The 15030-nt window shown below is 39.6% G+C and overlaps 1 protein-coding gene across 5 annotated transcripts in view; it reads right to left on the bottom strand.

The window, feature by feature from the left end:
* Positions 1-15030, bottom strand: part of NEK1 (NIMA-related kinase 1) — a 204946-nt gene that overhangs the window by 37636 nt on the left and 152280 nt on the right. For all 5 annotated transcript variants that reach the window (XM_011959631.1, XM_011959633.1, XM_011959637.1 and 2 more), the window contains 2 exons: positions 5118-5294; positions 610-730 (listed from right to left, as the gene is read on the bottom strand). In XM_011959631.1, coding sequence (XP_011815021.1) covers positions 610-730; positions 5118-5294 — 298 coding nt within the window. The remainder of the gene's footprint in view (positions 1-609; positions 731-5117; positions 5295-15030) is intronic.

Genomic DNA, 15030 nt, shown 5'->3' with positions numbered 1-15030 from the left:
GTAGAGATGGGGTTTCACCATGTTGGCCAGGCTGGTCTCGAACTCCTGACCTCAGGTGATCTGCCCTCCTCGGCCTGCCAAAGTACTGGGAATACAGGTGTGAGCTACCACGCCCAGCCCACTTTATTTGTTTATTTTTTTTGAGACAGAGTCTTGCTCTGTAGCCCAGGCTAGAGTGCAGTAGCATGATCTTGGCTCACTGCAATCTCTGCCTCCTGGGTTCAAGCGATTCTTGTGCCTCAGTCTCTCAAGCAGCTGGGACTACAGGCACGTGCCACCATGCCTGGTTAATTTTTGTATTTTTAGTAGAGACAGAGTTTTGCCATGTTGGCCAGGCTGGTCTTGAACTCCTGTCCTCAAGTGATCTGCTCGCCTCAGGCTCCCAAATTGCTGGGATTACAGGTGTCAGCCACTGTGCCTGGCCTCTTCAAATACTTTATATACTTGTTTCTTTCTGAACCATATGAATATCTATTAAAATTAAATTGTTTTTATAAGGTATTACAATATTAGGATATTATGTTGCAATATTAGCTTATTATAGTATTTTCTTAAAAGTTATTACAAAAGGGACCTGGGTTTTAAAATGTAAGGAAAAGATGTACATACTGAGTTTCCTTTGTTTCTTTTTCCTCACTAATCCACACATCAGTAACAGTGCATGGCAAGCTCTCATTTTTGTTTGTTCCACTTGGCTCTTGTAGAACTTCTGTTTCCAAATCATCAGGTTCTGCAAAGGATAAATATAACAAGAAACATCTCAAAGCAAAATTTGTCAGGAGAATATTGAATAAACTTTCATAAATGATTGCTACCTAGTTTTAGGGTAATATATTCATTAAAACAGAAAAATTAAATATTCTATCTATAGGGTTTAAATCTTATTATTGTGTTAAGTTCAGTTATTTCTGAAATGACAGACTACTTCCTTTGCCTTTTACTGTAATAAAAAATGCTCAAAGGTAATATGGTATACTCTGTATTTTTCATCATTATGTAAAATTTTCTCTTCCATTAAAATTTTAGTTATATATAAATTTGTTTAGAGAAGGTATAAAAACGATTTAAAGGATAAAGATATTTGTGGTTAGAAATATGGAAGAATAGACTGTGATATAACTGATTAGTAACTAAAATAAAATTTCAATCTTCAAAATCTATCTTTTAATAGTCAAAAAAGAAAAACTATTACCTGGACTTTCACAATGATATTGAGAACATAATTGAATGGCACAAAAAATCTATTTTCTTAGACCCTCAATAATTTTTTTTTTTTTTGGGACAGGGTTTCACTCCCATTGCCCAGGTTGGAGTGCAGTGGTATGCTCTTGGCTCACTACAACCTATACCTCCCAGGCTCAAGTGATCCTCCTGCCTCAGCTTCCTGAAGAGCTGGGACTACAGGCACAGACTACCACACCAGGCTAATTTTTGTATTTTTAGTAGAGATGGGGCTTTACCATGTTGCCAGGCTGGTCTTGAACTCCTTACCTCAAGTGATCCACCTGTCTCAGTATCTCAAAGTGCTGGGATTACAGGTGTGAGCCACCACGCCTGGCCTGACCCTCAATTAACATCAAGATGTCACCTCTGTTTTCTGGCAGTGGCTCATTTTTCACTTGGTTGATATTTTCCAAAAGCAAATAGCAATGAGAAGAGTATTTGTTAACTTCTCTTTTTCCTTTCCAGTTAAGATTATCAATACTATCCTGTTTAAGCCAACACTATCCCTCTTACTTCCCCTGGAATATAGACATACTTCTCCATTTTTAAAGCTTCCAATTATCTGTCTTATTTGGAAAGACAATGGATATTGTACTAATCTTTAAGTTTTTATCTTTTATTCAAATGATTATTTTGGTCATTCATTCAAGGTAAGCACTTGGGGGCAAAATACTTTTTTATTTTTTAATGAATAACTCTGTTTCCTAGCACTTTAAGCTGTATCAACTTACTCTATAAACTTGAGTTATGACTGTATTACCTGCAAAGCCTAGAATATTTACTCTCTGGTCTATCAACTCCTGCACTAGGCTATACAGCTTCCATAGTATTCCTAACATTCTTTTCTTTTCTTTTTTAAAGAAAAGCATAAGATACTGTTTTAGTTCAGGCTACTATAACAGAATATATCAGAGACTGGGTGGCGTAAACAATATAAACTTATTTCTCAGAGTTCTGGAGGCTGAAGGATCCAATGTCAGGGTGCCAGCATGGCTGGTTCTAGAGGGCCCTCTTCCTGTTTTGCAGATAACCTTTTCCTCCTTGTATCCTTATGTGGTAGAAAGCAGAAAGCTCTCTGGCCTATTCTTATAAGGGCACCCATCCCATTCATGAGGATGCCACTCTCATAACCTAATTACCTTGCAAAGACTCCACCTCCAATACCATTATATCAGGGATTAGATTTCAACATACGATTTTTTGGGGGGGTACGGAGGGGAACAAACTTTCATTTCATAATGATACTAGTAACTATGGTTCTAATGAATAAGATTATTTAAGTTACTGTGGTGAATTAAGGATGGTCACATGTTGCAGGGTTTCTGGCTTTCCTCTCAGCTAGAGGGAACTCTGTTTCTCCTCTTTAATTTCAGCTGGCATGGTGATTCCTTTGAGTAATGGAATAGAGTGAAAGTGATGCTATGCCAGTTCCAGGCTGAGCCTTCAAGAGAACTGGGAGCTTCTATTTGATATCTGGGAGCCTGAGCCATCATGAAAATAGTTTATTCTGAAAGACCACATTGCAATTCCATGAGACTAAAATGAAGGAGAGGGACCCAGATAAGCCCCGCCAGTATGCCAGGCATGGGAGTGATATCATTTTGCGTCTTCCAAAAAAGCCCAGCTGATGGCTGAATACCACTCAGCAATACCAGTTGATGCTACATGAAGCAGAAGAACCTCCAAATTCCTGACTCAAAAAATTGTGAGATAACATAAAATAAAAATAAAAATTGTTTTTTATTTTGGAGACAAGTTCTCACTCTGTCACCCAGGCTGGAGTGCAGTGGCATGCTCATGGCTCACTGTAGCCTCAAACTCTTGGGCTCAAGTGATTCTCCCACCTTAGCCTCCCTAGTAGACGGGACTACAGGCATGTACCACCACACACGCTTATTTTCAGTAGAGATGGGGTACTGTCATGTTGCCCAGGCTGGTCTTGAACTCCTGGGCTCAAGCGATCTGCCAGCCTTGGCTTCTTGAAGTGTCAGGATTACAGGTGTGAGCCACCAAGCCCGGCCTAAAATTGTTATTTTAAGCTACTAAGCTTTAGGACTAATTTGTTTTGCAGCAATAGATAACTGAAACAGAATTACATATCCAGAAGCAGGGAGCTGACGTAAAAGCCTGTGTGCACTGGCTGTGGGACTGCGGAGCAGGCAGAAATTGGAAGGCCTTCAATGACATTGCTGGTGAGAGACTGGCCAGTGAAAAACGGTTACTGGAGGCTGGAGAAAAGGGGATTCTTGTTCTACAATGGCTGAAAGTTTAGTAACTGCAATAATGTGGAAGATAGTAAATGTACTTTATGGATCCAGTAGTCTAGCTAAGGAGTTATCAAAGCAGAACATTCAAAGTGACAGCTGCTTAATAACTTCTGATAAAGAACAAGAAAAGAGAGATTAATTGAAGAAAAAAGTTTAGCTTATGAGCAGAATTTAGAAGAGATACAGAGAGTCCAGGATAATTCCTTCTAGGCAACAAAAGCTTCTTAAAGGAAGACATGGCCTCAAGACAAAGTCTAAATTCAGGACAGTAGGGTGTGGCCTCAGGGCAAAGATGAAGTCAAGATTGTGCCCATAAGATCTGTTATGGCACAGAAAGATTTAAAGGCATGCCTTGCAGGCCCTCTTTGCTAGACAAAGCATTTCTAAGAACTCAAGAGCACTGTCTTACAGTATCCTTATAGATAACTGAAGGTAGAAAAGAGTCCGTCTCAGAAACATGAGTGGCTTTTGTTAACCACAGTGAATATCAATAATATTCACATAAACCCACAAAATTACTTAGAAATTCTGCTTGTGGAAGCACTATAAGCTCAGACTGAAGGGGACAAACATAGTTCAAGACAGAAGAGCCCTTGAGCACACCAAGCTTTGGTGCAAGGAAGCAGGCTGACAATGTTCTTCCTGGTTGGATTTTAGAATTTCTAGGGACCAGTGACTGCTATCTGCTTCCCATCTTCCTTGTTTTTGAAAAGTTGTCTCAAAGATTGTTTCACCATTGTATGTTGTACGTATGGAAAACAAGGAACTTGTTTTTTTTTTTTACTCACAGGTCTTCAGATTGAGAATCACTGTACTCGAAGATCTGTAGATGAGACAACCCATCTGCACTGAGGCTTGACTTTGTCATATTAAACTCTGAGCTAATGTCATAATGAGATGAGGCTTTGAGAAGGCATGAGTGGATTTTGCATACGGGAGGAATGAAAATAATTTTTGGTCAGAGGGCCGACTATGGCAGATTTAGGACAGATGCAAATTCTTTGACACCCTTCCCATTGAGAGGTGGGTTCTGTTTCCCCTCCCTTTGAATCCAGGTTGGGCTGTGACTGCTTTGACTAATAGAGCATGACAGAAGTGACACCGTGCTAGTTCTGAGATCAGCTTTTAGGAGTACAAGTCACTTTCACCTTAGCATCTGTGAGCCCCGGGCCATCATATAGGAAGTCAGACTATCCTGCCAGAAAGAGTACATAGCCCTGAAACCCTATGAAGAGGGAGAGGGGCCTAGCTTAGCTGTACCTGCCAAGATAGCAGTGAAGCTTTTTGGGACCCTTCAGACCAGCCTAGCTGCCAGCTGACCAGCACCTACTGATCTCTGAGATAAAGGAACATGAATTACGAAAAATCACATTAGCTAAGTCTTGACTCAATTCCTGGCAAATAAAATCATGAGATGAAATGGTTGGTGTTTCAACACTAAGTTTTGGGATGACTTGTTAGGCAGTCATTAAAAAAAGACCAATTACTAAAAACATAAAAATACTGAACCTAATTTGAGATAAATTACCCAAATATATACAAATTTTGATAATCTGTTTATAAAGCTTGTGAAATTTAAGTTTTTACTAAATCAAATATAGCTCATTTTGACTCATTAGAACATACCTTCTAAATTTCCTTCCAGTTTCAATGACATCTGTGGAGATGCCTCACTAAACTCGGGGCATTTTGTCTCAACAGGAGAATCAATAATAGCTGATGGGTTTATTTCATGTGAAATACACTGCACTTTTTCTTCTTCAGTAATTAAGGGTTTGTACTTTTCCCCTTCAGGAGAAATATCTGTGAAAACAAAAAATAAAAAATCATGCTAGTTCTCAAAATGACGAATTTTATCTGTAATGGCATTTGGGGCAAAGTTCAAAAAGCTGCATTATTGCAACAGGTAATTACCAGTCAAGCTCTGTTACATATTAGAAGTTAATAAGTGACTATGGTATATGAAAGTCAAATTTCATTTCAATTGTACATAATAATTTCTATGGTGGTTAAAATGGTTTACCATCTTTCTGCTTTTGGTAAAATTAATATGTGTATTAGAATACTATTTTTAAAATTATTAACTAGTGGATTCTGTATATATGAAGTAACTCCCAGTTACTTCTAATTGCTCTGAAATTCTCCACACTTTCAATTGGTGCCAGGAGAGAAGAGTTTTACCTCAGAACATCCTAAGACAGGTTCAAAAAAGAATAAAAAGAAAAAAAAAATTACCTCAGAATAACTTAATGCAGTTGTTTACCACCCTGTCACTCCTATTAATCTGTTGAAGATTTTACTTTCCAAGTTACAAGTGCCCCAACACTAACTCTGTCATAACTAATTTAGGTGATTTCTATATCTGTATCAATAATCCTTCCAGTAGGTAGGCCTCTTGGTTTGTTGCACTTCACTCTACCTCAGTCTTCTTCATCCTATCTCCAGCACTCCAATGCTCATATCTTAGAGACTTTGTCATTCATTATAGCCTCTTGAAATGTCCAGTGGTAAGTGTTCCACCCTGTAATCTCTAACACTCGTTTTCCACTTCTCTCCCTCTGCAACTCCAACTCTAAAAAAATTTTACCCTGAAAGTACCCACAATGCACTGATCCTGCTACATTTTCTGTCATCTCCATTAAAACCCATAGAAATTCCATCATATAGTCATTCTCTTGTGCATCCTCAACTCATTGTATTCACATGACAAAACCCCACCTTTGCATAAATTCAATTCTCTGCCTACTATATCTGCATACACATGGTTAAAACAGCTGAAGAAAAACAGAGATCCTTGCCCATTGGCCTCTATTTCAATTCATTGTTTCTAAAGCCAAGTAGGCCCTTTGTGTTGGCTGCAGTCCTTTTATAACACTGGGTTAGCAGGAACTGTCCTTAGCTCAGTTAATTTCCAGAGGAAAAAAGTTGTTCATCAAGTATTTATAAGTTGTTTTACTCTTTACTTCTTTCTAGTCAACAGAGAACAAAACTATAGTGTTGCAAATGTTTCAGAATCATTTCCCTGCACTGTGCTCAACAAACTGCTTGCCAAAACGAACTGACTGTAGCAGAGATCACATCTGTGTTTTTCCTCCTTCAGCCCTACCATTCTGCAATAAAATCATGTCTATTAATACCAGGAATCGGGATACCATATTGCATTATTAGTATTAAATGCTTTAGTGGGTTCTAACAAATACAGTAAGAATAGGAAATAATCAAAATATAGGAGAAAAATCTGTTTCTTGTCACTGATGATAAACCTGCAAATTTGGAACATCTAAGATCTCAAGGAAGAAAACTAAATAGATTTAGTAAAAATAATCAGTATGGTGTCCAGACATAAAATTTTCTATCTATATATAGAAAGAAATAGGGGAAGGAAGAGGAAGATGTTAGGATCGCTCTTTTTTTTTTTTCTTTTTCTGAGACCAGAGTTTTGCTCTGTCACCCAGGATGGGGTGCAGTGGCGTGATCCCAGATCATTGCAACCTCCACCTCCCGGGTTCAAGCAATTCTCCTCCCTAGTAGCTGGGATTACAGGCACACGGCACCATGCCCCACTAATTTTTTATATTTTTAGTGGAGACAGGGTTTCGCCATGTTGGCCAGGCCAGTCTCAAACTCCTGACCTGAAATGACCTGCCTCAGCCTCCCAAAGTGCTGGGATTACAAGCATGAGACACCATGCCTGGCTGGATATCCATACTAAACAAAAATTCTTAAAAAATAGCAAAAAGCACTAAAATATAAAAAAGGGCAGAGAATATAAACAGGCAATTTTCAAAGCAGCAAATCAAAATAGTCAATAGAATGCAACATAATGAAATTCACTCACAATCAGAAAAGGAAAAATAAAACCAATGATATACCACATAAAAATGGTAAATTTTTTTTTTAAAGGGATATTACCTTTCAGGCTATTTAATATTTAAAAATCAATCAATGAAATTTGCAATATTAATATAACAAAAGAGAAAAATTATATTAATTGATTTGGAAAACGGATTTGGAGAGAGCTTCAGTATGGCTGACCACAGATACCTGGCACTTGCCTGTTCCACAGAGAAGTACCAAAACAGCAAGTAGATAATAACACATTGAATAGAGCATCTAAAAGAGAACACAGGAATTCAGCAGGAAAAGGATGGGGAACCTCTGAGGCATGGAAGGAGAGGGAAGTGAAGCAGTTGACCTGGTTAGGACTGGCTAGAAGCCAGGAGAAACACCACAGAGCGACCTGCCCGAGTGCAGGAAAATGGTAAGAGAGATCCCCAGTGGCCCACATTCTCACCATGGACTCCTGCAAACCCAGCCATGACTCCTCAGCCCTCAAGCACCCTGAGACTAGTAGAGGAAGCTGCCTGGAGTCAAAGTGATGCATTATTCTAGAGAGGAAGTTTGTGCTGGAACTCACACAACATCCTGAGACCCAAGCAGCTGCCACATGGTGCCACTTTGAGAACCCAACCCCTTCCAGATAACAACCTGCCCCAGGGCTCAACAGGCCCTGAATCTTCACAACTCTGGAGCCCTACTGACATCTACTCCATGTCCACCTATAGATTTGCAACCTTGTGACATGAGCTGGACTCAACTGTACAGCCGGGTCCCTAGTCCTCTAACCCACATACAGTCCTACACCACAGGAAACGGGTGGTGCAGCACATTAGGAAGGCTGCCCCTGGGAAAAAGGCAGCTGAAGCATGTGCTCCCCAGAGCCTGGGAGCTGCCTTCCTGGAGTTGCTGGCACTGATAGCAACCCTGCCTCCCCTAGCACCTGAGTGAATGTGCACTTGCGTGCACCTTCAGGCTCATGGAGACAGGCATGCTTGGAGCCTGAGGTCAGGCCTGCCCCACTCACTGATGCTACCACCTGAGAGTGCCTGGGAGATCGATCTGCCCCATGCATCAGAGCTGGCATTAGCAAGCATGTCATCCAGGACTGGAGATCAACCCACCATGCCTGCTGATGCTGGTGCCTGCACACATAGTCAGGGGGCCTGAGGACAGGCCCTCCTGCCTACCACCACCACCACTGATTTTTGAGTGTGCCGTCTGGGGTCCTGGGGGTAGAACTGCCATGCTAAGCACAACCTGTGCCTGACAGCACCACCACAGGGCTTCAAGACAGACCCACCCTGCCCTGCTCCTGCCTTGGCAAAGGCCTGTGAGCATCATCCAGGGGTACAGAGATCAATAAGCCCTGCCTACTGCTGCTAGTGCCTGTATAAGCCTTCCAGGGGCCTGGGAAAGGGCCTGCCCGGCTAGCCTGCCAGCACCCACACACATCATCTAGGATCTGGAGATCAACCAGTCCTGTCCAACATAAACTGTCTGCACATGTACCATACATGGGCCCAAGGACAGGCCTGCTCAACCTGACGATGACCCTAATAGTGCTATGTGTATTGTCCAGAGGTCTGGAGATCTACCCACCACTGTCTGCCACCATAGATGTCCAAACATACCTTCCAGAGGGCCCTGAGACCCAACGTGCAGCCACTGCCACCATCCACCTGCACGTGCCACCTAAAGGCCTGGAGACTAGCCCTCTCAGTTCACTGCCACCACTGCTAGTGCCCATGAGTGCTGATGATGGACCCAGGGACTAGCCCTGCCCACCTGGCCCACCATTGCTACTGCTGACACCCAAGTAAGCCACGTGGAGGCCCAAGGATTACCCGGACCCACTATCACCAGTGCCTGAACACGTACCTGCATTATCAGCATGCTGCCAAGACTGGGGCCCGAGGACTGGCTCAACTGGCTCCCTGTCCACAGTAAATCCTTACCAGAGTCTCCACTAACAACCATAACCTAAGACACACAGGAATTCACAGATGCCACTGACACTGATTACAGCCAAATAAATCATATGAAGACTGAACTACTCTGCCCACCCAAAATCAAAGCCAAAACACCCTACTCAACCAACACCATGGATACATATACGGGAAAAAGTCTTTGCCTATGAAAGCCAATCCGTAAAATTGGAAGAAGTGATTATTACAATAGATGCACAGACATCAACATAAGGACACAAGAAACATGAAACATGAAAAGTAAGGAAACATGATACCTCCAAAAGAACACGGTAATTCTCCAGCAAGATGCCAACAAAAATAAAACTACGAAATGCCTGAAACAATTCAAAGTAAAATTTAAGCTAAGTGAGGTATAGGAGAACACAGATAAATAATACAAAGAAATTAGAAAAACAATTCATGGTCTGAATAAGAAATTCAACATAGATAGATATCATTAAAGATAACAAAACAGGGCCAGATGCTGTGACTCACAAATGTAATCCTAGTGCTTTAGAAAAGGAAGGCAGAAGGACTGCTTGCAGCCAGGAGTTTGAGACCAGTCTGGGCAACACAGTGAGATACTGTGTCTACAGGAAATTCTTTAAAAAGTAAGTCAGGTGTGGTGGCATGTGCCTATAGCCCTAGCTAGTCTGGAAAATAAGGTGGGAGGATCTCCTGAGTCCAGGATTTGCGGCTGTAGTGAGCTATGATTGCACCAATGTCCTCTAGCCTGGATGACAGAGAGCCTGTCTCAAAGTAAAAAAATTTTTTTTTTCTCTCTCTTTCATAATTTGAGACCAGCCTGGGCAACAAAGCAAAACTCTGTCTCTACACAAAATAAACAAAATTAGCCAAGCATGGTGTCACATGCCTGTAGTCCCAGCTACTTGGGAGGCTGAGATGGGAGGATCCCTTGAACTCAGGAGGTCAAGGCTGCAGTGAGCTGTGATGTGATCATGGCACTGCCACTGCACTCGAGCCTGGGTGACAGAGCCCTGTCCCAAAACAAACAACAACAACAAAAACCCCAACTCTCCCCACCGCAAAATTCAATGAATTGAATAAAAGTACAACTGAGAGATTCAACAATAGAGTAGATTAAACAGAAAAAAGAGTTTCTGAACTTGAAAACAGTTCTTTCTAAATAATCTAGTCAGAAAAGAAACAAAAGGATAAAAGAAAAAAAAAAGAATGGAAGTCTATGGGACATATGAGAAACTGTAAAGTGCCCAAATACTCAAATTTTGGGTGTTCCAGAAAAAAAAGAGATGGGCAAGGACATAGAAAATTTCTCTAATGAAATAATAGCTGAAAATTTCCCAAGCCTTGTAAGAGATATAGACATTCAGATACAGGAAACTTAAAGACACAAAAAGATTCAACCCAAAAAGATCTTTTCCAAGGCACATTACAGTCAGACAGTTAAAAGTCAAAGAGAATTCTAAAAACAGAAAGAAGAGAGCATCAAGTTACACATAAGGGCACCCCAACAGACTAACAATGACTTTCTCAGCAGAAAACTTATAAGCTAGGAGAAAACGGGATGATATATTCAAAGTGCTGAGAAAACAAAACCAAAACCAAAAACAAACCAACAATAAACTGTCAGCCAAGAATACTATACCCACCAAAGCTATCCTTCAGAAATGAAGGAGAAATAGTCTTTCCCAAAGAAGCAAAAACTGGGAGAATTCAACAGTAGACTGACCCTATAAGAAATGCTTAAGAGAGAGCTACATGTGGAAATACAAGGTCAATATCTACCACCATGCAAGCACATTAAAGTATAAAACCTGACAGAGCACATTCACAAACAAGAGAGAGAAAGGAGTCAAATGTTATAGAAAATAACCAAACTGCAATGAAACGATAAAAGAGAAAGAAAAGAACAACAAATATACAAAACATCCAAAAACCCATTAACAAAATGACCAGAGTTAAGTCCTCACCTATCAATAATAAACTCTAATATAAATGAAATAAATTAATCATTTAGAAAATACAAGTTGGCTGAATGGATTAAAAAAAAATCAAACTATATGCTGCCTACAATAAACTCATTACACATATAGACTGAAAGTGAAGACACAGAAAAAGATATTCCATGCAAATGGAAACAAAAAAAGACTGGGAGAAGGCATACACTTATACCAGATAAGACATATTTTAACCCAAAAGCTGTAAAAAAAAAAAGACAAAGAAGATCATTATATAATGATGAAGGGAAAAATTCAACAAGCAGACCTAACAATTATAAATAGATGTGCACTCAATAGCAGAACCCCTAGATATATAAAGCAACTAAACGGAGAGATAGACTCCAATATAACAAGAGTTGTGGACTTCAACAGTCCACTGACAGCACTGGACAGATAATCTAGACAGAAAATTAACAAAGAAACATTTGATTTAAACTGCACTTTAGACCAAATGGACGTAATAGATATCTACAGAACATATCCAACAGCAGCAGAATATACATTCTTCTCATCAGCACATGGAACATTCTCCAGGACAGGCCACATGGTAGGCTACAAAACAAATCTCAACAAATGAAAAAGTAACTACTTCATATCAAGTACCTTCTCAGACCACAATTGAAGAAAACTAGAAATCAGTTATGAGAGGAACTTCGGAAACTGTACATACACATGGAATTGAAACAACATGCCCCTGAGGAAACACTGAGTCAACGAAGAAATGAAGAAGGAAATAAATGGATTTCATGAAACAAATAGGGATAGAAATACAACAAACCAAAATCTATGGGAAACAGCAAAAACAGTGCTAAGAGTTTATAGCATAAATACCCACATCACAAAAGGGCCAGAAGCTCATGGCTGTAATTTCAATATTTTGGGAGGCTGAGGTGGGAGGATCCTTGAGGCCAGGAGTTAGAGATCAGCCTGGGCAAAAAAGTGAGACCCTGTCACTACTGAAACAAAAACAAAAACAAAAACAAAAACAAAAACAAAAAATAGCTGGTCCCGGTGGCTGTCTGTAATCCTAGTTCCTCGGGAGGCTAAGGTGAGAGGATTGCTCAAGCCCAGGAGTTTAAGGTTATAGTAAGCTGTAACTGCACTACTGTACTCCGCCATGGGTGACAGAGTGAGACCCTGTTTATAAAAAAAGAGAGACAGATTTCAAATAAATAATGTAGTGATGTATTTCAAGGAACTAGAAAAGCAAAAAAAGGTCAAATCCAAAATTAGTAAAAGCTGCCATAAGGAAGTATCTATCATGTCCTTTGCAGCAACATGGATGGAGTTGGAGGCCATTATCCTAAGTGAATTGACTCAGAAACAGAAAATCAAGTATCACATGTTTTCACTTATAAGTGGAACCTAAATAATTGGTACACATGGACACAAAGGTGAAAATAATAAGATAATGAGGACTCCAAAAGGAAGGAAGGAGGGAATGGAGACAAGGCAAAAAAAAACTATCAGGTACTTATCATCACCATTTGGATGATGGTTCACTAGAAGCCCAAGCCTCAGCATTACACAATATACCCATGTAAAAAACATGCACATGCACCCACTAAACCTAAAACAACAACAAGAACTATACACACACACACACACACACACACGCACACGCACAAAATGGACCATTATTCAGCCATAAAAAGAACGAAATCATGTTTTTTGCAGTAAGATGGATAGAACTGGAGGTCATTATCCATATAGAGAAATACATATTGCATGTTTCTCACTCATATGTGGGAGTTAAAAAAGTTGATCTCATGGAAGTAGAGAGTAGAATGGTGCTTATCAGAAGCTGGAAAGTGTGGTTGGTTAATGCATACAAAATACAGTTAAATAGAATAAAATTCTAGTGTTTAACATAGTACAGTAGGATGACTACAGTTAAAAATAATGAAAAAAATGCAAAACTAGTAGAAGAAATAATCAAGCAGAACAAAATGAAACAGACATTAAAAAAATCAACAAAAGAAAAGTAGGCATTTTGAAAAGATAAACAAAATTGAAAAACCACTAACTAGACTAAGAGAAAAAGAGTGAAGACCCAAATAAAGAAAATAAAAAACAAAGAGCCATTACAACAAATACTACAGAAATGCAAAGTACCATGTGAAACTATTATGAACAACTATATGTTAACAAATTGGAAAACCTAGAGGTATTGGATAAATTCCTGCACACAGACAACCTCCCAAAATGACTACAATAAATATCGAATTCTTTAATGCCCAGACACCGATGAACATCTATAACATCAAGTCCACCCAGGAAAACATGACCTCACCAAATAACTAAATAAGCTACCAGGCACCAATCCTGGAAAGACAGAGATATATGACCTTTCAGACAGAAAATTCAAAATAGCTGTTTGAGGAAACTCAATGAAATTCAAAATAACAGAGAAAAAATTCAGAATATTACCAGATACATTTAACAAAAAGACTGAAATAATTAAAAAGAATCAAGCAGAAATTCTGGAGCTGAGAAATGCAATTGGCATACTGATGAATGCGAAAGAGTCCTTTAATAGCAGAACATATCAAAAGAAGAAAGAATTAGCAAGCTTGAAGACAGGCTGCTTGAAAATACACAGAGGAGACAAAAAACAATTAAAAATACATAGTCAGAGGAGACAAAAAACAAAGGAAAAAGAATAAGGAATATCTACAAGATCTAAAAAGCAGACTCAAAAGGGCAAATCTAAGAGTGATTTGTTGTAATGAGGAAGTAGAGAGAAAGACCTGGGTACAAAGTTTATTGAAAGGGATGTCAGAGAACTTCCCGAACCTAGAAAAAGATATCAATATTCAACTACAAGAAGGTTATAGAACACCAAGCATATGTAATCCAAGGAAGACTACCTCAAGACATTTACTAATCAAACTCCAAAAGGTCAAAGATAAAGAAAGGAAAGCAGTAGCAGACTTTTGTGTCTGACAGCAGACTTTTCAGCAAAAACCTTACTGGCCAGGAGAGTGACAGGACATATTACCGAAAGAAAAAAACTTTTATCCTAAAATAGTATATCCAGAGGAAGTATCCTTCAAACATGATGAAGAAATAAAGACTTTACCAGACAAACAAAAGCTGATGGATTTCATCAACACAAGACCTGTCCCATAAGAAATGCTAAAAGGAGTTCTTTAATATGAAAGAATAGGACGATAATGAGTAATAAGAAATCATCTGAAGGTGTAAAATTGACCAATAATAGTAAGTATACAGAAAAACACAGAATATTAGAACACTGTAATTGTGGTATGTAAGCTACTCATATCTCGAGTAGAATGACTAAAAGATGAACTGATTGAAAACAAAAATTATTCACACCTGTAATCCCAGCACTCTGGGAGGCGGAGGTGGGTGGATCACTTGAGGTGAGGAGTTTGAGAACAGCCTGGCCAACATGCTAAAACTCCATCTCTACTAAAAATACAAAAAAATTAGCCAGGTGTGGTGGCACGCACCTGTAATCCAGGCTACTTGGGAGGCTGAGGCAGGAGAATCACTTGAACCCAGGTGGTGAAGGTTGCAGTGAGCTGAGATCATGCCACTGCACTCCACCTCGGGCAATGGAGCGAGACTCTGCCTCAAAAAATAAAATGAAATAAAATAAAGAAACATTATGTGGGGTGTGGTGCTTATGCCTGTAATCCTAGAACTTTGGAAGGCTGAGGTGGGAGGATTGCTGGAACCCAGGAGTTTGAAATCAGCCTGGGCAACATGCAACATGAAACCAGC

The sequence above is a fragment of the Colobus angolensis genome, unplaced genomic scaffold, assembly GCF_000951035.1.
Source record: "Colobus angolensis palliatus isolate OR3802 unplaced genomic scaffold, Cang.pa_1.0 Scaffold5, whole genome shotgun sequence".
Lineage (NCBI taxonomy): Eukaryota > Metazoa > Chordata > Mammalia > Primates > Cercopithecidae > Colobus > Colobus angolensis.
Note: the sequence above shows the minus strand (reverse complement) of the source record. Positions and strands in the feature narration are given on the sequence as shown.